This window comes from Octopus sinensis, linkage group LG12 (genome assembly GCF_006345805.1).
Source record: "Octopus sinensis linkage group LG12, ASM634580v1, whole genome shotgun sequence".
Classification (NCBI taxonomy): Eukaryota; Metazoa; Mollusca; class Cephalopoda; order Octopoda; family Octopodidae; genus Octopus; species Octopus sinensis.
Window position 1 is genome coordinate 52,306,079 of NC_043008.1, and position 22,948 is coordinate 52,329,026.

General features: G+C 40.4%; 2 protein-coding genes and 1 long non-coding RNA gene across 6 annotated transcripts in view; 1 reads left to right on the forward strand and 2 right to left on the reverse strand.

Annotated features, from left to right (window-relative positions):
* Positions 1–22,948, reverse strand: part of LOC115218043 — a 215,384-nt gene that overhangs the window by 136,918 nt on the left and 55,518 nt on the right. The window lies entirely within an intron of this gene.
* LOC115218105 overlaps positions 1–22,948 on the reverse strand; it is a 121,022-nt gene that overhangs the window by 96,915 nt on the left and 1,159 nt on the right. For all 4 annotated transcript variants that reach the window (XM_036507980.1, XM_036507983.1, XM_036507982.1 and 1 more), the window contains exon 2: positions 5,349–5,573. In XM_036507980.1, coding sequence (XP_036363873.1) covers positions 5,349–5,403 — 55 coding nt within the window. In that variant the 5' untranslated portion in view covers positions 5,404–5,573. The remainder of the gene's footprint in view (positions 1–5,348; positions 5,574–22,948) is intronic.
* LOC118765634 lies at positions 333–17,455 on the forward strand. Its single transcript, XR_005001500.1, has 3 exons — positions 333–450; positions 6,788–6,794; positions 17,445–17,455. It is a non-coding gene; the product is annotated as an uncharacterized LOC118765634 (long non-coding RNA).

Here is a 22,948-nt window from a genome sequence, read left to right on the forward strand (position 1 = left end):
ATGCTGGTGGTATGTAAAAAGCACCCACTACAGTCTTGGAGTGATTAGCATTAGGAAGGGCATCCAGCTGTAGAAACTCTGCCAGATCAGATTGGAGCCTGGTGCAGCCATCTGGTTCGCCAGTCCTCAGTCAAATTATCCAACCCATACTAGCATTACCTCTGAAATTGGTTTAGATGCCTTCTATCCACAATGTTCCATTATATAGAACTCAAGCTTAGAAAGAGATACTGAAACTGGTAACTTCACTGATTGAGTAATTCCATATTCCTATTCAGAACTGTACATATTTCGGAGAGTATTTAATAATATTGATGATGAAGAGGTGAGTGGATATTCTATTCATGTCCGAAACTTCTTTATTTAAAATTTTTCTACAGCATATATCTGATCTACATATATTTCGACTGCAGTGACTGCACATTGCTTTGTATGCAAATTTGCATTCTAGTAATTGCAATTTCACTAAGGGCCTGTCACTCATGATGTTTTCCAAGTGAACTGATTCAGACAAGCATCTTGCGTTGGTATTCAGTTGAAGATAATAGTGTTATCAACACACACACACACACACACACACACATATATATATATATATATAGCAAATAAGAAAATGGAGAGGATCCCGTCAGTGATATACAGGGATGAACAAACATTGGACAGGGATTGGACAATAGTTGAGCCCCAAGGCTTCTTCAGAGAGTCCACATGTTAGAAAACTGACATGTGGGAAAGTAAATTAAGATAATAGAGTGAGATAAAATAAAAATAATGGAATAGAAAGGAATGGTAAGAACTTCATTTTAAGGTGCTATTATAATCCTTGGTATTACATCTTATGGTAAATAAATAAAGTCACTCCCAGGAGAAATTTCCACAGGCTGCAGTTTACATCATGTTTACATTATACTGGGGGAAATAGCGAGGGTAATATGTTGTGTGGTGAGTTTAATGGTATGGTCCATGTCACAGGGGTCAGAAGTTAGAGGCTAACTGCTATTTAATAGATATAGCATTATAAAAGGAGTTGGCAGAAATAGCTGAAATTGAATCTGTTAGGGGAGATTTAATACATAAGTATATCAATGCAAAAAGTTAGGTAAAACCTTAGTGCAATGTTACTATTTGTTGCTTATTGACAGAAACCTAATCCTAATACCCCTAAGTGTAGTAGGGTGAAGTCAAACTCAACCCAGAACTTAATGGTCAATTCTTGCAGATAATTAGACCCAGATAAGTGAGGAAAACTGCTCTTAGCTATTCAGACATGTACTTGATATCAAAAATACTGTCTATAATATTTAAAAATGCAGATTCCAGGATAGGTGAATAGAATATAAGTGAGTAACAAGAGGTAAGGTGTCAATCCATTACAGCCATTTCCATTGATTCCTTTAATTGTTTAATGAAAGCATTACATCATTAAAAAGAAACCGTTTTGTCAGATGTATTCATGAACTTCAACATAAAGGACAATTCAACTGATTTAACAAAATATTTGCATTGATTCTGCTACAACTGAATAGTAGCAGAATCAACATAAATATTTCTATTCTGTGGATTTGTAACTATGTTAAATCAGTCGAATTTATGTCGAAGATCATGAATGAATTCATCTCTTCTCTCGATTATATATATTATATATATATATATATTATATATATATATACATACATGTAGTGAAAAAGATTTCAGTAAATGTAAGGAGAAAAGGAAGTTGATAATTTGGATGTCTCTAGGAAAGATGTGTAATAACAAAATAACTTTAGTAGTTTAAATGATCTGAAAGAAAAAGAAGTAAAGATAGATATAGAAATGAAATCTATTTCAAGTTTTTATAATATCTATTTATTTATTTTTGGTGGAAAGAGCTTTATGATCTTTCAAAGCCACTAAAACTAGTGGAAGAAAGGGAAAAATATTTATAGTTAGACCAGATACCTTGACCAAACTCCTACCAGCAGAGTGGACTATGCTAGAGGTACTCAAAGACCAAGTGGTGATATTTATTTGCAATAAAGTGGATTATTATTAAAGATACCAAGGGACTAGAGGGTCATGTTTGCTTGTAATAGAGTGAACTCTGCTAAAGGTACCCCAAAATCATTAAAATGAGAGAAAGGTTTACTCAGAAACAAAAGTGCTCTCTCTGATGGGTTTAAAACTCAATTTCTTTCTATGAAATTTTGTCCAAGATTAGTCCTCATCAGGTTAGAATAAAGAAATATTTGTACAGGGTACTGCAAAATGAGATTGTACACAAAACCATATACTTTAAAATAAGCTTCTCAATCACATAGCCATACTTGCCTTCAGACTAAATACTTTAAATAAACTCAAATCTTTGTAATCCTTATATGTGTAATCAAGTCCTCAATTCATTATCAGAGTTTATAATTAGTTTACAGTATTTCATTATGACATAGAAATAAAGCAGAGCTGTCATTGGCAAGTGAATATGACCTGGTAACATGTAACATACTTTTGCCATTTGTTTCAGATTTTTATGTATGCACAGGTAAACATAGACACCTGTGTGAAACTCCTGTCCTTAATATAGTGTAGCAACATGAATGTGACAGCTAGAGAGAAAGAAGGTAGCACCAATGCTACGCTCCACTGAACTCAGCTGGAAAAAAGTACCAGTTATAAACTCGTACCTATTTTCATCTGAATAGTCTGGAGTGACATGAAATGAAGCATAAAATGATATAATGCATTGTCCAATCGAGGAATTGAACCTATAAACTTATGATTATTAACCCAACATCCTGCTTATTATTAGGTCATGTGACTTTACAATGAAGAAATCATATAATATTGATTTGTTATAATAAAATTAAACTGATTTTAGTTCAATAAATTTAAAAGGAAGTTTTTTTAAAGTAATTGTGATTTGGTGCAAGGTTTGTAATTTTAGAAACAAAACTATATATATATACTAGTATATGTGTAGTTATATTATATATGCTTATGAGAGAGATAGTGAGTTTACAAATGTATGAATTAACACTTTTTTAGTTCTTTCAAATAATTTCTTCCCATAACCTAATAATGATTTATGCAAATTTTCTTTAAATTTTTTGTTTTCCTTCTATCTTACTTGCCATAAGTTTTCTTCCCTCTTCCCTTCTTGCCTTTCTTTAAATTCATTTTTTTATATTTACAATTTGCCCTTACTCTCCCCACTCTCTCTCCCTTTTTCTTTTACTTTGTTTTATCTTCCCTTTCTTTCCCCCTCCCTATCTTTCTATACATCTCCTTCTCTCACAATATCTAGTTTGTTCCAATAATGCCATTTTAAATTCCTAGCGTCCACTGTTTGTATGTAAATATTTTGTGAATGAACAATAATCTGTATGTGTTTAAATAAGTGTGTGTATGTGTATACAATTATGTGTTTGGGTCAATCAGTGTTTTGGGATGTGTATGCTCTTGTGTATGTATATAATTGTTTGTTTATGTGTATAAGTATGTGATTGTAAACATATATTTTAGCGTAAGTATAATTCTATGTCGTTGCTGCAAGAACAAGTAAGAATATATGTGTAGAGATATACATGCATATGTTTGCAAGTATATCCCAGCATAAGTATGTATTTATTTGAATATATATGTATGTATGTTTGCCTGTATGTATATTCTTTTACTTGTTTCAATCATTTATATATGGCCATTCTGGAGCACCACCTTTAGTCGAATAAATTGACCTCAGGACTTATTCTTTGTAAGCCTAGTACTTGTTTTATTGGTCTCTTTTGCTGAACCACTAGCTGATGGGGACATAAACACACCAACATCAGTTGTCAAGCGATGCTAGAGGGACAAACAGAGACACAAACAACAAATACATACATATATATACATATATATATATACATATATATGATGGGCTTCTTTCAGTTTCCATCTACCAAATCCACTCACAAGGCTTTGGTTGGCTTGAAGCTATAGTAGAAGACATTCACCCAAGGTGCCATGTAGTGGGACTGAACCCAGAAATATGTGGTTGAGAAGCAAGCTTCTTACCAGTCAGCCACTCCTGTGCCTTTGTATGTATTTATGTATATGTTTATATATAAAAAGTATATAAAACATATATGAATATAGATATTTATGTATACATAATATATAATATATATATATATATATATATATTTGTATATATGTATATGTATTTGTATATACATGTACCCACTGACTGGCCCCCATGCCAGTGACACGTAAAAAGCACTATGTGAATCTGATCGATGCCAGACCTGCCTGACTGGCTCCTGTGCTGGTGGCACATAAAAAGCACCTACTACACTCTGGGGGTGGCTGGCATTAAGAAGGGCATCCAGCTGTAGAAACATTGCCAGATCAGATTGGAGCCTGGTGTATGTGTCTGTATTTTAATGCATGTGTATGTGTTTGTATACATTTGTTTTTGTAAGTATATAGTGTTTATATATACATGTCACATATTTGAGTGGGTGAATGCATGTGTGCATATGAATATAAATGCGTTATAATTTATAAAACTTTCTATTTCTGTTAACATGTCTGTTTGTTGAGTTTGTTTACAACTTCCTGACAAGACTGATGATTGCTGACCATAATTTATCCTCTCAGACAGTTTTGGAGTGCATCCATCGAAACATATGTAGAAGACTTCAAGATATAATTGGATTAACACCATCCTGAGCGTTCGTCACCTTATTCAATTTTCCTATTTTCTGCTAAATACGACTTACTATCCTGAAATTAATCCTGGATTTTTCCTATAAATTGTAAACTCTCTCTATATATATCCTGTTAGAGAATGTTCTGTGATCCTTCAGTGTCACCAGATATTATGCAAAGAAGTTGTCTTTAAACAGGAAGACCAAGCTCAATTCTGCAAAATTTCTCCAAGAGCCAGGTGATAGCATTAAACCATTTTCTACCATATTTCTGTTGAAATACACTGCTTTTGTCTATTACTTTTGAAAATAATAAAGAATTTAGTAAAATAACTGTGTCGTTATTAAGCTGTTATTTGGAACATAAATTGACATGAAAGTTTGATGTAAGGTTTCCATTTGGATCATTTTAAAACAGGAAGCTTGTATTATTCAACCAGGTGCAATTTCAGGTAGTTTAGTATGAAAAAAATTAAACCAAAAACAGGAGCAGAAATAGAATCTACAAAATCTTTATATATGAAATTCCACTCCATAGTCTTTGGTTGACGTGAGACTATTGTACAAGACAATAATCCAAGGTGTCATACAATAGAAACTGACCTGGAAACAAACTGCTTGATCATACACAGCCATACTCAGTGATTTCATAAATAAATAATAAATATAACAAAAAGAACTTACTTGCAAAATGAAGACAGATGAAGACAAAAATACACCAACAGGAATTAAGTAACATGGTGGTAGATGGAATGAAGTAAATCTTCTTGACAAATACTAATTTTCCTTTTTGTTTTTGCTTTTTAAGATCTTTTGTAAATGAAGTTGATTGGAATTTCTATATCAAATGTTCTTAGAGATGAGTGTCATTGATTTCTGTACTTTCGTCTGTTTAACTGTATTTACAAACTGTAAAGGAGACAAAAATAAGGAATAGTCTTTCATCAGTTAAAATAATACATAATGTTTTGCAATTCTTAGTATTTTGAATGATCGTGTGTTTAAGGAGGTGGGGGGGGCACAAAATTACAAGTTCAAAGGAGGTAGAAGGATTTTGAAGAAATGCATCCCAGCTATTGCAATATATTTGGCAGTTATTACAGAAGTTTTAAAATCTGAATAATTGATACATATACACATAAGATGTGGGTCTGAGACCCAAAGGCAGCCATCATACTTTTTTATTCAAGGGGTCTGTTAACCCAATACTTACATGCTATTATCTATAGATTTCATCTGCTTTAAGTTTTACCCTTCCAAAAAGAGAGCATGTATGTGTATATATATATATATATATATATATATATATATATCTTCAGATGAATATGGTACTTAAGTTGAGGCACCAGAATTTAGCTGAGAGTGAAGTGGAGGAATGAAAACAGATGTGAGATATGCAGGGATATTGCATCTGTAGATCCATTATTTAGGCAGAATGGTATACATATAAGATTCCAATACCTTGTGAGCAAATTCCAATAGTATTTAAAATTGGTCGTTCCAAGTATAGAGATTGTACACAGTAGTATTGAACTGAGAGTTTTATTTAAAGTAACCTAAAAGTAGGGAATGTATTTCTAAGGTCAACTCAAAAACAGGAAGAGAGGAATAAAGAAAAGAAAAAAAAAGAAGAAATATAACCTATACTCTATCAGACTGGGCCTGGTGCAGCCTTCTGGCTTCCCAGGCCCCAGTTGAACCGTCCAACCCATGCTAGCATGGAAAGCGGACGGTAAACAATGATGATGATGATGATGATATACCACACGTACAGATATATTTCTCCCTATATATATATGTGTGTGTTTGTGTGCATATGTGTGTGTAATAGTAAGAGGAGAAAATATGGGCATAGTTTGGTGCTCCTTTATTCCATTTGTTACATATGATTCAGTATTCAGTAATACATGATGTCACACTACAAATGCAACCAATAGAAGCAGCTTAGAGAGCAAGCATGGAGCAAATGTATCATCAGAAAATCGATAAAGAAATACAATTTGGAGACAAGCAGCAACCAAAATTTATACACACTGGAGGCATATCCCAGAGGAGGAGGGGATGAAGGAAAAGGTAAGTAGGTAAGCCAACTAAGATAATCACAGGTGGACTGGTGTTAGAAGGGGTGGAGTTACTCACTGGATAAGAAAGGGAGTTTGATCAATTCTAATTGACCATATTAAGGAGGTAGCAGCTGGCAAAATAAATTAGTACATGTGTGTGTGGGGGGGGGGGCGTGTACATACATATACAATGGGCTTCTTTCAGTTTCTGTCTATTGAATCCACTCACAATATTCTGGTCAGCCTAGGGCTATAATAGAAGACATTTGCCCAAGGTGTTGTGCAGTGGAACTGAACCTGAAACCAGATAGTTGGGAAGCAAACTTCTTAATAAAACAGCTATACCTGCATCTATATCATCATCGTTACCATCTTTATTATAACATCTTTTTTTTTTTTTTCATATTTGCATGGTTTCAACAGAATGTGTTGAGATAGATTTTCTAGGCCTGATGTTCTTCCTGTCACCAACCCTTGCCTAGTTCCAAGGAAGGTCGTATTTCTTTATGGTCTGACATATTTTCACAGTAGACTGGAAGTGAAAGGTTTTTTGACTTTTCCATAATGTCAAGACAAAGAGACACATACATACATACATGATGGCTTCCCCCTCATTATCGAGTATTGCATGAAGCTTAACTGTTATTGGTGCTGTGATCGAATGTGACTTTTTAGCCCAGCTAAAAATCTACAATGTCTTGTACAGAATTGGCAGCTAAAAACCTTTACCGGTAATAGCCGGCTGTAGATGTAACTGGGCTTCATGTACCTTTGCATGTCGTTTAAGTCCTCCTGCTGAATTACACTCTCTTCCACATGCCTGACAGATATTATTAGAATGGTGTGAAGCACCACCACCAGTGGCCAGGTTGACACTCATCTGTCTCGCTTTATGACTATGAAGATGACTCTTTAGTCCAGCTTTACTGAAGCATACATACATACATACATACATACATACATACATACATACATACATACATACACGCACACATACATGCATGCATACATACATGCATACACACACACACACATCCATATACATACATTTATTGATAATAATAATGAAGGTAGAACAAATAAAGTATTTCTTCCTTGTTTTATTGATATACAGGTAAAGAAAACCTTCAAGTTTTCCAACGAAATGAAATGAACTATGAAGTAAAAAAAAAATTTTAATGTTATAATGTATCAGAAACTCCGTCAAACGCTTGAGAATGGTTTGTTTCAGGAGTATTCTACATTCTTTGACTTTATTTAATCTTATTTCAATCCATTTCATTTCCTTTCTTTTCTGATTCTGTATATCAATAGACCAAAGAATTCCTTCATTCTCTCTTGTTAATCTTATTATTATTACCAATATATTATTCTGTATACTACCATCATCATAATTGTCAGGTCTTTAGTAGAAGACACTTGCCCAAGGTACCACATGGAGGGACTGAACACCATGCTATACACTTGGAAACCTGTTTTAAAATTGAAAATCTGTATTCATGATTGAATATTTAATATCTGACTCCCACCAGAACATTTTTGGTCTATATCCTGTTGCAGGAATATCCTTGAGCAAGGCACTTCACTAATCTCATTTCTCTCTCCTCCCCTCCCTCCCTCACTCTTTCTCTTTCCAGGTCTTCATACTTCACTTGGGCACTCAAATGACCCCAGTTTTAATTATACTAAATTAGGGATTTAATATACATCAAAGATCCTGTATGGACAGACAGAGACACTTGTGTCTCATTTCAATGACATCATATCACATGGTACTTATATTGAGGCACTTCATCATGACACAATACAAAGAAGTCTTGTACTGATTCATGGCATTGTTGAAATACTCCACTCCTTTCATTTCAATCCTCCCATTTGTTTCCTTCTATCAATCACCAATTTCACACCCACTTTACCATACTTGCATGAGTCAAACAGAATGTTTTGAGGCTGGTTTCCTAAAGCTGAATGTTCTTTCTGTCACTAAGACTCAACCACCTCCCAGGAAGGCAATATTTCTCGATTGCCAGATGTTTTCCCGTGAAGGACTGGAAACAAAGGACAACACTTTTGTGACAATAACATTCATTTATAACTAATACTTGATGTCAAGCCAAAGAGGTGCAAGTATTCAAACACGCACACAAACACACACACACACATACAAAACACCTACACATACACATATACACAACACACAACGTGCACACTCATACAACACCTGCTTTCTCATATTCATTGGTCAGGTTTCCCTTCATGGCAGAATTAATAGTCAAGACTATTTAAGTATTTTATTTGATCAAATTCATCCTATGGCTGTAGAACTGTTTCCATAGGGAAACACAATCTTTCAGGATGATAATGCGCCAATTCACACTGCTAAAGTTGTTAATGTATGACACAAGGAACATTCTAGTTAAGTTGAACGTCTTATCTGGCCACCACAGTTCCCAGATCTCAATATTAATGAACATTTATGGTGCATTTTAGAAAAACCAGTAAGGAGTCAATATCCTCCACCATCACCACTATAAGAACTGGAGACTGTTTTAGCTAAAGAATGAACAAAAATTCCTTTGGAAACAATTCAAACTTTGTACGAGTCCATACCTCATAGAATTGAAGCTATAATTACTGCCAAAGGCAGTCCTATCTGATATCAAAATAAATTTGTTTGAAATTTTAAGGTGTTTCCATTATTTTGTCCAACCCCTGTAAGTATGTATGGGTAGGTGCATGTATGGATGCACATGTGTCTATGTGTACATGAGTGCATGGGCGCATATGTGTGCGAATATATATGCATATATACATGTATATGCATGTATTCCTTTCCTGAGCATCCAATAACACTATACTTGTTACACGTCCTCGCGTTGTTGTGCTTTTTCTTTGTGTTTTCATGTTTGGATTAACTATATATATCCACATATAATATAAGGAAAATGGAGAGTTTGAACACAGTAAAATATCAATTTATTTATATAATAGTCAATTTCATATTGCCTACATACATATCAATTTCTTACCTTCATTCATATTTTGCAATTAAGATTGCATTATGCATTTAAAAGGTAAGCTTCATGTATTCCTTTTTGGGTGGTATAGGAATGTCTTTTATTGATATGTCTGTGTCAATTCTCTCCATTTTACTAGTGGTATCGCTTATTTAAGCTGTGTGTATATAACGAGTCTTTATGAAGTTTCGAATGGAAAGTGGTTGCTCTTTCACAGGGATGTATTTTGTCCAAGTATACACCGGTTTAGCTCCATATTGATAAATGTACTTGGAATTCATTAATCTGTGTTAGTATTATTGTTAATATTTATGAAATTCCAGGAGTCGTTATAGATGTCTTCATCCATTCAAAATAGGAGAATAAAATCTTAATAACATAAAATAAGGAAAATGGAGAGTTTGAACACAAAAAAAAAATCAATTTATTTATACAATAGTCAATGTTAACACTAATACTAACACAGATTAAGGAATTCCAAGTATATTAATCAATACAGAGCTAAACTGGTGTACACTTAGATAAAATACACCCCTGTGAAAGAGCAACTTCTTTCCATTCAAAACTATATATATATACATGCATATGTGTGTGTATGTGTACGTGTATGCATATATATGTAGATGTATATGTGGGTATGTATGTATGTATGTGTGTCATCATCATCATCATCATCGTTTAACGTCCGCTTTCCATGGGTTGGGCAGTTTAACTGGGGTCTGGGAAGCCGGAAGGCTGTACCAGGCCAGTCAGATCTGGCGGTGTTTCTACAGCTGGATGCTCTTCTTAACGCCAACCACTCTGTGAGTGTAGTGGGCGCTTTCTATGTGCCACCGACACAGGTGCCAGGCAGGGCTGTCACGGCCACGATCGAATGGTGTTTGTTACGTGCCACCAGCACGGAGGCCAGTCGATGCGGTGCTGGCTACGGCCACATTCGGATGGTTCTCCTATGTGCCACCGGCACTGGTACCACAAACTAGAAATTCCATTGATGTGGATCGATTACGATTTGATTTGATTCTTCAATTTTGATTTTCACTTGCCTCAACAGGTCTTCACAAGTAGAGTTATGTGTCCCAAGAAGGAAGGTATGCACAGGTGGACTGACTACGTCCCAGGTAGGGGCCACGGGTTATGGCCTCACTTGTCCTGCTGGGTCTTCTCGCGCACAGCATACTTCCAAAGGTCTTGGTCTCTGGTCATTTCCTCGGTGAGACCTAAAGAGCGAAGGTCGTGTTTCACCACCTCATCCCAGGTTTTACTGGGTCTACCTCTTCCACAGGTTCCCTCAACTACTAGAGTGTGGCACTTTTTCACACATCTATCTTCATCAATTTTTACCACGTGTCTATACCAGCGTAGATGTCTCTCTTGCACACAACTGATGCTTCTTAGGTCCAACTTTTCTCTCAATGCACTTACACTCTGTCGGGTATGAACACTGACATTACACATCCATCGGAGCATACTGGCTTCATATCTTGTGAGCTTATGCATATCCTCAGCAGTCACAGCCCATGTTTCACTGCCATGTAGCATGACTGTTCGTACACATGCGTCATACAGTCTGCCTTTTACTCTGAGCGAGAGGCCTTTTGTCGCCAGCAGAAGTAAGAGCTCTCTGAACTTTGCCCAGGCTATTCTTACTCTAGCAGTTACACTATCAGCACACCCACCCCCACTACTGACTTGATCACCTAGGTAACGGAAACTATCAACTATTTCTAGTTTTTCTCCCTGGAATGTGGCGGAAGATGGTCTCAGAGCATTTTCAGTGTTTATTGCACCAGAGCATCTGCCACATACAAAAACTATATTCCTAGTCAGCCTTCCCTTGACATTGCTGCACCTCATATGTGTCCATAGCTTACACTTGGTGCATCTTATAGAGTTCCTACCTACGCCTTTTCTACAGATTGAGCAGGGCCATCTACCTGAAGACGTTTGAGATTTGTCTACCTTCCTACTTATTAGGACTTTGGTTTTAGCTAGATTGACTCTGAGGCCCTTCAATTCTAATCCTTGCTTCCACACCTGAAACTTCTCCTCGAGTTCTGATAGTGATTCAGCAATTAGAGCAAGGTCATCAGCATAGAGGAGCTCCCAAGGGCATCTGTCTTGAATTCCTCCGTTATTGCCTGGAGGACTATGATAAATAGGAGGGGGCTGAGGACTGAGCCTTAGTGGACCCCAACGTCCACCCGGACTTCTTCACTGTACACGTTGCCAACCCTCACCTTACTAACAGCATCCCTGTACATGGCACGCACAGCTCTCACTAACCATTCATCTATCCCTAGTTTCCTCATTGCCCACCAGATAAGGGAACGGGGGACCCTGTCAAAGGCTTTCTCCAAGTCAACGAAAGCAAGGAACAGAGTTTTATCTTTGGCTAGGTATTTCTCCTGCAGCTGTCTTACCAGAAATATGGCATCAGTGGTGCTTTTCCCTGGCACGAAACCAAACTGCATCTCGTCCAGGTTGACTCTCTCTCTAATCAGTTGGGCTATGACCCTTTCCGTAACCTTCATTACCTGATCCAACAGCTTGATACCTCTGTAATTATTTGTATCTAGGGCATCACCTTTACCTTTGTAGCAGTTGACTATTATGCTACTACACCAGTCATTGGGTATAACTCCTTCGTGTATCACCTGGTTAACTATACGGGTGACTAGGCTATAGCCGACACTGCCAGATATTTTGTGCATCTCAGCAGTAATTCCTGATGGGCCTGGGGCTTTCCCTGTCTTCATGCTTCTAATTGCCTTAACTGCCATGGAACTGTCAACTCGGATAGCTGGTCCATCTATTGGGTCGACATTCGGCAGACTCTCTTTATCCCATTCATTCTCTTTGTTGAGCAACCTTTCATAGTGGCATCTCCAAACCTCTCTCTTTGCATCCTCATTTAGCGCAAGTGAACCATCATCCATGCGAACACATTTCTCTCCTACCACATCACAGTTCTCTCTCGCACACTGTCTTGCAACACGAAACACCTCACATCTTTTTTCCTCACGGCGCAGAACATTGGCAAATTTTTTCTTATCCGCTTCCCCTCTGGCTAAATATACCTGTCTCCTCACTTCTCTTTTCGCAGTCTGATACAATTCCCTACTACCGCCATTCCTCCAGTCCTTCCAAGCCAGTCTCTTGTCTCTAATAGCCCTGTCTACAACATTGTTCCACCACCACGTTACCCTGGGATGAGATGGGACTTTGCTCCATCCACAGATCTGGTCAGTGGCACTCAGCAGATTGTCCCATAGAAACCTCCAGCTGGTTTCCACATTATGTGATGCCATATCCCCTTCTATTTCGTCGAAAGCTTCGAGTAGGACTTCTCTAAATCTCCGTCCATTTACAGGATCTTTAAGTTTCCAGACCCTTCTCCTCCGAGCTGGTCTTCTTCTGGGCAGCCATTTGGCCCTCATCCAGAAGTCGCTAACTACTAATCTATGTTGAGGAGTACATTCCTCGCCTGGAAAGGTTTGGCATTTATAAGCAGCCCTCTTTCCCTCTCTCTGGCAAGGATGTAGTCAATCTGGCTAGTGTGCCTGCCAGAACGGTACGTGACTAGGTGAAAGGTGGGTTTCCTGAAGTTGGTATTGCAAATCATAAAGTCATTTGCATCGCAGAACTCCAGCAGCCTAGTTCCCTCCTCATTGCGAGAACCAAAACCGTAGCCCCCATGTATGCCATGGAAGCTCCCGACATGCCATCCAACATGTCCATTGAAGTCACCTGCCACGAAGAGAAGGTCACTGTCATTTGTCAACGAGGTAGTCTGTAATAGGGTGTCATAGAATCGGTTTTTTGTCCTTCTGGTAGCCCCGGCTGAGGGGCATATGACGAGATAATGGTTGCTGACCTATGATAAAGCACTAGTCTAATCTTAAGTATTCTGTCACATACTCTGACTACCTCGACTACCTGTGTATATATATATATATATATATAATATATATATATATATATCTACATCTACATTTGAGTATATGAGTATGTATGTATAAGTACGCAGGCACAGACATAAGCAACATCTGCATACATGTAAATACATGCATAAATATGTGCCTACATGAATATAAACATGTATACATGCACCATTTTGACGACATCTTAAAAGCATTGGGAGAACACTGACGTCATATACCTTGATGTCAGTAAGGCATTTGACGGAGTGGACCACAAAATCCTGCTGAAGAAACTGTCCAACACTGGAGTCCGTAGAAAGCTGTTGCAATGGATAAAGTGTTTCTTGAAGAATAGAAGCCAACATGTTGTGTTTGAGAGAATAGGATCCAGCTTAGCTAAAGTCAATAGTGGTATCCCACAAGGTACTGTGTTGGGCCCACTCCTCTTCATTATTTACATCAACGACATAGTAGACGTCATCAAACATTCTACATTGAAAATCTTTGCAAATGATTCCAAACTCCAGAAAGCCATAAGCAGCATAGGAGACCAAGCATGACTTCAGTAAGATCTGTTTGCTATTGTCCAATGGGCAGAAAAAAACAATATGCTTCTAAATGAAGATAAGTTTGATTTGATCCAATTTAGAAAAGAGGAGACTCTGAAATTACCATATGCTCTTCACTCAGGTGACTCCCTAGTGTCATCCAACAACACCAGAGACCTTGGAGTAATTGTTGATAACAACCTAAGCTGGAGTTCCCACATAAACATCGAGGTTGACTTGATCTGCAAGATGTGCTCCAGGATTCTGAGAACTTTCCAGTCTAGAGATGCCTATACCATTGTAGTGATGCTACTGTGTAGGGTTCGGCGCGCATGCGCAGAATGGGACTACTTCCGGGTGGCCACCGGAAGTCTTCCCCATGCGCATGTGCGGGAAAACATCTCTCGAGCCCGCGAACCTCAAATCTCTCTCTTCGGCTCAAGACAGCCCTGCGATCGGTCACGGTTTTCCTGGCTCTGACAGCCAAACACCAGTTTCAACCAACTTCAACCAACCTCAACGACCAACACCAGCAGTATCTCAGAGGCTGTCTATTCCCCCATCAGACAACGTACAACCATGAATCAATAAACCAAGTTGTCTGTTCACCTTTAACCTGAGTTTCGTCTGTTTGTTTTCTACAAGAATTTTTGTATGTGACTAGAAAGGATCTCGACACCTACCAGTGCTTCGATGATAGATCCTTTCACGTTACAATTGGTGACCCCTAGTTGAGAAAAAGAACAGGATAGAAGAAGACACAGCGAACAGGTTTTTTTTTGGGGCCGAAGAGCGCGGAAATTCACATTTATTTTCCTATTTTCTCCTTTTCAGCACGGCGAGGTGGGTCAAATAACCTTATTCATCGCACACAGTACAAAAAAAAAAAAGAAAGAAAAAGAAAACACACACACATTCATTTTTTTCCTTTCTGTATTTTGTTTTCCTTGTACACACTTATTCCTTTTTTTTTTTTTTTGCTACCCACGAGGTGCACACACAAACACAGTTTTGAATTGCCTTCTCGGTTCCACGTGTTCTCTCTCGTTTCTCGACCATACCTTCTGCCCCCTTCTCACAGACTCCTTCCGACAAAGGCATGGCTTCAGGTTTGCCTTCATTTACGGGGGATGCGGGGCTGTGGTTTGCACAAGTGGAATCACACTTTGCCGCGCATACCATTCCGCCACAACAGCAGTTACATCTACTGTTTTCAAGTTTGCCCTCCCGGCTCGCAACATCGGTCAGGGATCTCATTGTGAGTCCCCATCCTGACGCCACATATGCGTCAGTAAAGGCGGAGATCCTCCGTCGCAACACGCGCTCAGAGGAAAGTCAGTTTAATGAACTGATGGCCGACGAGCAGTTAGGGGACAGAACTCCATCCCAATTTCTGCGCCATCTAAGAGAGCTAAGCGGCAACGCCGCTGACGCGCCGCTCTTACGTAAGATATTTTCTCAAGGCTGCCTGCCCACGTGCAGACAATGTTGGCCACGGCACTGGATGCTGTGTCTGTGGACCAGATCGCCACGATGGCCGACAAAGTGTTGGAGTTTTCGCGCCCATCTCCCTCGCGGGGCCTGTACGCATGCACAGAGCCCCCCCCCGACCCCTCCGACGAACGATAAACTGGCGCGAGAACATCGACGCGCTTACGCGGAGGATCGATGATCTGTGCCGTGCGATCGGACGCCAATCTCGTAGTCGCAGTAGCTCTATTTCCCGCAGTCGGAGTGACTCTGTTTCTCGTTCCGGCTGGTGCTGGTACCATTCGAGATATGCCGAAAAGGCAGATCGGTGTACCCAGCCGTGCACTTTCAAGCCCTCGGAAAACTAAATCCGGAGGAGGTGAGCACGTCACCTTCTTCCATCTCGTTTCCCAAACATCGTGCATTCTATGTAAAAGATCTGGTGTCGGAGAAATTCTTCATGGTAGACCCGCTCCTGTTGCAGCATCTGGCCCCTTCGTCTGGCTGCAGACAAGCCCAAGCGCTCTTCGATTGTCTTGCATGCTATTGACTCGTCTCCCAAACCACTTACGGTCAGGTTTCGCTGCGCCTCAACCTCAACCTTCGTCGAGATTTTCGATGGGTTTTCGTCATCCCTGACATCCCACATCCTATTCTCGGCGCTGATTTCCTGGATAGGTTTAACCTATTGGTGGATGTCAGGCGTCGGAGCTTCTTGATAGCACGACGTCGCTCTCTACACCGACTGGGAGTTCCACCACTGCGGTCCTTAGCCCGACATTCTTTGTTGCCACCTCTGGAGACCCATTTCACTCTCTTTTGGTTTCATTTCCGGAGCTAGTGGACATTGCCTTTAAACCGGAAAATCCTACCCACTCGACCCTCCATTTCATCACCACCAATGGGCCACCTGTATTCTCACGCCCCCGGCGCCTAGCGCCAGACCGACTAAAAACGGCCAGAGCCGAGTTTGAGCACATGCTTCAACTTGGCCTTATACGCCCCTCCACCAGCCCATGGGCATCTCCCCTTCATTTGGCGCGAAAGGGCGAGTCTGATTTTCGCCCGGTTGGAGACTATCGACGCCTCAATGCCGTCACAATAGCCGATCGCTATCCGATTAGAAATCTCCGGGACTTTACAGCAAATCTCCATGGTTGTACCATTTTTTCGAAGGTCGATCTGATACGCGCTTACCACCAAATACCGGTCAACCCAGCCGACGTTCCAAAACTGCTATCACTACCCACTACCGTTTGGGTGTTTTGAGTTTTTGTACATGAGTTTCGGTTTGCGGAATGCTACTAGCACCTTCCAGCGTTTCATTGATGAGGTTGTCCGCGGTCTTGATTTTGTGTTTGCCTATGTCGATGACATACTCATTGCGAGCGACACACGAGAAAATCATCTCCGGCACCTTTCTCAACTCTTCCAGCGTCTTCGCGCGTATAGCATACGCATAAACCCCGACAAGTGTGTTTTCGGACGCTCTTCCCTAGATTTTCTAGGGCATCATATTGATTCGACTGGAATCAGCCCCCTCTCGTCAAAAGTCGATGCCATTCAACGCATCGCACCCCCCACTTCCTTGCGCCAGCTCAGGCATTATCTAGGGATGGTCAATTTCTACCGACGCTTCATTCCCGGTTGTGCAGATAAGCTGCTACCTCTCACCAGGCTGTTAAAGGACTCTCCAAGAAAAGACAGTCAAGTCACCCTCTCTGTTGAGGCAGTGACAGCCTTTGAGTCCATTAAGAAGGAGCTGGCTTCTGTTTCTTTGCTTGCACATCCAGTTCCTGGTGCTTCTCTCTCTTTGACTGTGGACGCATCGGACACTGCGATTGGCGCTGTGTTACAACACACAGTGGATGACCATGTTCGACCTCTAGCCTTCTTTTCCCGTCAACTGCAACCAGCTGAACGACGATACAGCACCTTTGATCGTGAGCTCCTAGCGATCTATCTATCGGTTCGTCATTTCCAGCATCAACTTGAAGGGCGAGATTTTGTGATCTATACGGATCACAAGCCCCTTACGTTTGCCCTGTTTTCAAAAACGGACAAACTCTCACCCCGTGCTTTTCGGCACCTGGATTTTATCTCTCATTTACTAGCAACATTCGACACATACCTGGAAAAGAGAACGTTCCTGCTGACGCTCTCTCTCGCCTTCCAGTTTGCGCCCTTTCGTCTCCTGCTGCTATCGACTTAGCTGCCATATCGCAGGAGCAGCCACCTTTGGCGTCGTTAGATTTAACTTCTCCCAAGTTCTCCTGTTGCCAGTTTTCCTACCTTCCGCTTCCGTCAGCCGAAGGCACCATTCTTTGTGACACTTCAACTGGATCTCCCAGGCCACTGGTGCCTGAGACCCATCAACGCTCAGTGTTTGAAGCACTGCACTCCTTATCACATCCTGGCATCGCTGCCACCCTCAAGCTAATCACTGCTCGGTTTTTCTGGCCGAATATGCGTCGCACAATTACCTCTTGGACACGAACCTGCTCCAAGTGTCAACGATCCAAATTCAACGGCACGTTCGTGCCCCGCTTGGACAATTCCCCCCACGGAGGCCCGTTTTCGCCATGTCCACATCGATCTGGTTGGACCATGCCTGTGAGTCGCGGTTCTCTTATCTATTAACTTGTGTCGATCGTTTCTCCCGCTGGCCAGAAGCATTCCGATAGCAGACATTTCTGCTGAAACTGTTGCGCGAGCTTTCGTTTCAAACTGGATTTCTCGCTTCGGAGTCCCGTCCCGATTGACAACTGATCGTGGACGACAGTTTGAGGCCTCGCTATTTCGCGAATTGTCGCGAATTTTGGGTATGCACCATATCCACACCACAAGCTACCATCCAGCGTCTAATGGATTGGTTGAGCGGTTCCATAGACAGCTCAAGGCCGCTCTTCGTGCCTCTTCGGACCCACAGTCCTGGATCGAATTTCTGCCCATTGTGCTTCTCGGCTGTCGGACTGCTGTTAAGGCAGACCTGGGGTTTTCTGCTGCAGAGCTGCTGTATGGTACCACACTGGCATTGCCCGGTACGATGTTGGTGCCAGACACTTCCCCGCCCCATGATCCGGCGACCTATGTCACCAGACTGCGGGAATATTTTTCAAACCTTCCGCCCATGCTTCCCAGAAAGCAATCTCCACCGTCCCATCTTCCACCGGATATGAACACCTGGTCGCATGTTTTTGTTCGGGACGATTCTGTGAAGGGCCCACTTGTTTCTCCCTATAAAGGACTTTTCGTGTGCTTTCTCGCACACCAAAGGTTTTCACGATTGAGATAAATGGTCGTTCGGAGACCGTTTCCGTGGACCGTTTAAAAAAGGCACATTTTGAGACGTCTTCATCTTTTGATGACAACCTTGACACCACCCAACCTATGCACTTTAACAACACTTTCACCTGCACAAACGCCTTCACCTGCACAAACGCCTTCACCTGCACAAACACCTTCACCGGCTCCTACAACACCACCCTCGCCGTCAACGGGTGCCCGAGCACACCGTATGTTACAAATCGGGGCAGAACAGTGCATTGGCCCAAGAAATTCAAAAACAATTTACATTTAACTTTAAAATGTTTCTTATTGTATAAGTATGTACCAAGTCTTCTGGGGGATCGGCAAGCCTTCTGTTTTCTGCAGCACCACCACAATATTCTGGTTACCGTACTTCGCACTCGGAGGGGAGCCCTGTAGTGATGCTACTGTGTAGGGTTCGGCGCGCATGCGCAGAATGGGACTACTTCCGGGTGGCCACCGGAAGTCTTCCCCATGCGCATGTGCGGGAAAACATCTCTCGAGCCCGCGAACCTCAAATCTCTCTCTTCGGCTCAAGACAGCCCTGCGATCGGTCACGGTTTTCCTGGCTCTGACAGCCAAACACCAGTTTCAACCAACTTCAACCAACCTCAACGACCAACACCAGCAGTATCTCAGAGGCTGTCTATTCCCCCATCAGACAACGTACAACCATGAATCAATAAACCAAGTTGTCTGTTCACCTTTAACCTGAGTTTCGTCTGTTTGTTTTCTACAAGAATTTTTGTATGTGACTAGAAAGGATCTGACACTAACAGTGCTCTGATACCACGATTTTTTCACGTTACACCATCATCCTTCTCTACTCTCCTTTTGCTTGACCCCCACCTTGAATACTGTTGTCCACTGTGGTCCCCCCCCCCCACCATATGAAGCAACTCATTATGAAAATAGAAGCACTCCAGAGGTCAATAACAAGAATGATAGACAGTATAAGAGGCATTGATTATTGGGGTCGACTAAAAAACTCAGTCTCTACTCTCTACAATGCCGCCGAGAGCGCTACATCATTTATGTTATGTGGAAAATATTCCATCAATATTGCACAAATGATGTTGGCATCAGTTTTAAAATCCTTCCAAGACTTGGCCCATATGCTACCCGTCCACTACAAAAATAGTGCCCGCTCCTGCCAGGGTTCACTAGTACTTTGGCTTTGTAGATGATCCCTCTGGTTTGCATGAATGATAAAGTACAAATGTATTGAGAGAAAAATTGGGCATAAGAGGAATCAGATGTAGTCTACAAGAGAGAAGATTGCAGTGGCATATACCAAGAATGTATAGGGATCTGGACAATTGGATGAAGTAGTGTGTGCTGATCTCTAAATGGTTCCATCAGAAAAGAATTATCCAGAAAAATATAGAAGAAATTAGTGAAAGCTGATCATAGGAGTTTGAACCTCACCTGTATATATAGAGAATACCAAACAAGTTCCCTATGGATACCGTATTTATTACAACAAGTGGCTTGTAAACGTATCTAATGAGCGAAAGTGAGTTAGATACGTTTACAAGCCACGAGTTGTAATAAATACAGTATCCATAGGGAATGAGTTTGGTATTTTATTTATTACACACGAATAAACGACCATATTTTATTAACCCAATAACTAAATTCTTCACATCGTGTTGAAGCGCGCATGAATACAGCTTGATTTCACATCAGTGACGTGACAATGTGTAACTGTAAAAGATGTCATGCCGCAGGAAGATAGTTCGACTTTATAGCGCTGTATGTTCCAAGAGGTTGAACAACGGATAACACTCTTCCCCCATCTTTACCATCAATCTTAACAAAATTATTCACCTTAATATCGACAACAGTAGCCATCTTGTTGATAGATCTACCTGCACCGCAAGAGTATCGACAAGCAGACGAAATATGTTGTGATTTTTTTGGCTACAAAATATTGAATTACCACCAGAAATGTTTATATTTTATGTGTATATGACTTTAAGTGATATCTGGTATAAAAAAGATAGTATGTTTGTTTAATTACATGGCTACATTCTTCCTGATCATGAAAGTAATGAATGAAGTTTAGTTGTAACTTATGAATGACAAAAGTAGTGCCATCACCGTGACCTCGGGTCATCACCATGGATTGACCAATCAGAAGCAGCACTCGCAGTATCTGACATATGTTAGATACCAAAAATATCTCAAAGTGTTCTCACTCACATGTGTGTAATAAATATATATATATATATTCTTTTACTCTTTTACTCTTTTACTTGTTTCAGTCATTTGACTGTGGCCATGCTGGAGCACCGCCTTTAGTTGAGCAACTCGACCCCGGGACTTATTCTTTTTTTTTTGTAAGCCCAGTACTTATTCTATCGGTCTCTTTTTGCCGAACCGCTACGTGACGGTTGTCAAGCAATGCTAGGGGAACAAACACAGACACACAAACACACACACATACATATATATATATATATATATATATATTATATATATATATATATATATATAATATATATACATATATACGACAGGCTTCTTTCAGTTTCCGTCTACCAAATCCACTCACAAGGCATTGGTCAGCCAAGATGTCACACAGTGGGATTGAACCCGGAACCATGTGGCTGGTTAGCAAGCTACTTACCACACAGCCACTCCTATATATATATATATATATATATATATATATATATATATATATATATATGTTACTAGAACAGCCAACTGGCTTCCGTGCCGGTGGCACGTAAAAGGTCACCTTACTGGCACCTGTGTGTAAAAATATTTGAGCGAGGTCGTTGGTAGTACCGCCTGACTGGCCCCCATGCTGGTGATATGTAAAAAGCACCCACTACACTCTCAGAGTGGTTGGCATTAGGAAGCACATCCAGCTGTAGAAACTCTGCCAAATCAAGATTGGAGCCTGGTGCAGCCATCTGGTTCGCCAGCCCTCAGTCAAAATCGTCCAACCCATGCTAGCATGGAAAGCAGACGATGATGATGATACACACACACACACACCACACACACACACACACATATGTATATATATACATACATACATACATATATACATATACATACATATTAAAGCATTTGATGTTAAACGCTTTAATACAAAGTCAAGATATTCCAGGCCCTTGTTTGAGAGCTCCTTTATGCTGATGATGCAGTTCTCATTGCTCACACTGAGGAGGACATGCAGGCTATATTGGGTCTCTTCTCTAGGGCTTGTATTGCTTTTGGACTTACCATCAGTCTAAAGAAAACAAATGTCATGTTCTCTCAGCCACCAGGCTAACTCTATGTGGAATCTAACATCTTCATACAGGGTATAAGATTAGATGTCGTTCACTCATTCATCTACCTTGGCAGCACTGTCTCTAGATATGGATCCCTTGATTCTAAAATAAACCTGAGAATTGAAAAAGCCAGCAAAGCATTTGTAAGGCTTGGAAATCGTGTGGTCTGATAGAGGTATCACCTTCAAAACCGAGCTTAATATCTATGAGTTTTGTATTTTAACAGTCCTCCTGTACTCTTCTGAGACCTGGACAACATATCGGTGCCACATCAAGGCTTTAGAAAGATTTCATGAGATTTACCTAAGGAGGATACTAGACATCAAATGGAAGTATTAAACACCAGATACTTTTATTCTTCAGCAAGCTAACGCATCCTGTATTGAAATGATCCTCATACACAATCAGATGCTTTGGGTTGGGCACCTTGCTAGGATGCAGGATGACAGGTTGCCAAAGCAGTTGTTTTACACGGAGTTGCAGCGTGGAAAACGTCTGAGACATAAACCTAAGAAACATTTTTGGATGCTGACAAAAGCAGCCTTAAGGCTCTTAATGTGAAAGTTGAAGACTGGGAGCAGATGACACAAGATTGATCAGTTTGGAAACAAATGATCTTCAATAAATGTAAAGCATTTGAAGCTAGAAGAATTGAAAAGTCTAT